A 1,843-nucleotide genomic window follows, 5' to 3' on the forward strand; every position below is an offset into this window, starting at 1 on the left:
ACACACACACACACACACACACACAGTCTGAGATGCAGATGAAGCTGGTACGATGCCGAGACATAGACGGGCGCCAGCTCTCAGCGGTTCGCGCTCACTCACTGCTGCTGTCGCTTCACAGATGGCAGGTTCGAGCAGATGGATGACGGTCTACTGATCAGCGGCATCACGCGCGTGGATAGCGGTACGTACACGTGTCGAGGCCGCGTCAACGAGGGCAAGATCATGGACCTGAAAACACACATCATCACCGTCAATGTCATGTGTAAGTACACACACACACACACATTCACCTCTCAGTATTGGGGTGGGGTGGGGCGTACCAGTTTATTAATTTACTTACTTTTCCAACTGACGCCACACCATGTTCGTTTCCCCCTCACCCATTTCAAATCCTTCATATTTTGTCATCGCCTTTTTTCCTCCCTTGCTCTCACCTATTTCAATTTCTACCCTGTACCGTCTTTCTTTTTTCATCGCTCCCCCTGCCCCCATTTTGTTCCATCTCGCACACTCCATCGCTTTCCTTCCTTGCTCTCATTTATTCCAATTTCTACCCTGTACTATCGCTTTCTTTTTTCATCACCTCCCTCTGCTCTCATTCTCTTCCATCTCCGACACCAACCCGGGAGAAATTCCCACGGGGTCGTTGTATCTCATGACTTGAACATTGCATGCTGCATTCCAGCCGTTATTCATCCATCAATACACGCGTTAGTTGCCGTGGAAGCAGAGACGAGAGCAAAGAACAAGACAGGCCCTTGACGCATCTCCCCCGCCTCCCCGCCTCCCCGCCTCCCCGCTCCCTACGCCAGTGCGCATAGTATTAATCTAGCAGGAATAACAAACAGCATCGCATCGCAGCTGTGTGGCGACCGTAGCCACGACAGCTTCCCAGCTCTCATAGCTGGGGCAGTAGACCGCTGCTGACTCTCTGGACAGACTGACTGACTGATCTATGGGGCAGCAGCATTAGTGGTAGCAGCAACAGCAGCAGCATCAGTAACAGCAGCAGCGGCAGCAGCAACAGCAGCAGCAGCAGCAGCGGCATCAGCAGCAGTAACAGCAGTAACAGCAGCAGCATCATCATCATCATCATCATCAGCAGCAGCAGCAGCATCATCAGCAGCAGCAGTAGCAGCAGCAGTAACAGCAACAGAGACGCCTACTCAGGTTACGAGCGAGTGTTTAGAGATCAGGCCGTCGGTGCGGCCGTTTAACGCCCCACATCAAATAAACAGCCGCACAGCGCCGCGATCTGTGAAAATATACGCACGCATACCAGACGCGCACAGACACTGCAAGAGCCAGATAGTCAGCGAAAGATAGCGAGTGTCTGCACAGACTGCATCTATTCGCTTCGTTAATAGATCAATAATCTCATTCTGGTAACAAGATGAGAAGAAGGGGGAGCAGTCTAGTTTGAAGGAGGACCGAATGCCCGTAGGTGCCGAGTGTGTGTTAGCGTGCACCTTGGCGGGGTGATCGTAGTTTATGCAACCTTTGCTGGGGTCCGGCAATAGAAGGAAGCCGGCACTACAGAGTTTCTTATCAGCAGATGAAAACGCCTCCAGCGAGTGGTGAGGGGAATCCAGCGCGAAATGTCGAGAGAAAAACAGAGCAGTGTGTGATGTGCTGTGTATTGCATCGTACCCCCGCGATGTAATGGAAGGTAAAGGAAAATTCATGTCACATCTCTCAAGGTTCACGGTCGACATGGGGCCCTCACTCTGCCCCCTCTCTCAGCATCTCGTTTACCCTACTCTTAATCGCGCTCCCTCTTTCGTTCGCGCGCGCGCGCGCTCTCTCTCTCTCTCTCTCTCTCTCTCTCTCTCTCTCTCTC

General features: G+C 52.4%; 1 protein-coding gene across 1 annotated transcript in view; it reads left to right on the forward strand.

The window, feature by feature from the left end:
- The window catches only part of LOC106808666 (neural cell adhesion molecule 1-like), a gene marked incomplete in the record, with an annotated part of 92,319 nt that overhangs the window by 78,256 nt on the left and 12,220 nt on the right, over positions 1–1,843 (forward strand). Inside the window, 1 exon segment of the mRNA XM_014811483.1 lies at positions 122–265. Coding sequence (XP_014666969.1) covers positions 122–265 — 144 coding nt within the window.

The sequence above is a fragment of the Priapulus caudatus genome, unplaced genomic scaffold, assembly GCF_000485595.1.
Source record: "Priapulus caudatus unplaced genomic scaffold, Priapulus_caudatus-5.0.1 Scaffold294, whole genome shotgun sequence".
Lineage (NCBI taxonomy): Eukaryota > Metazoa > Priapulida > Priapulimorpha > Priapulimorphida > Priapulidae > Priapulus > Priapulus caudatus.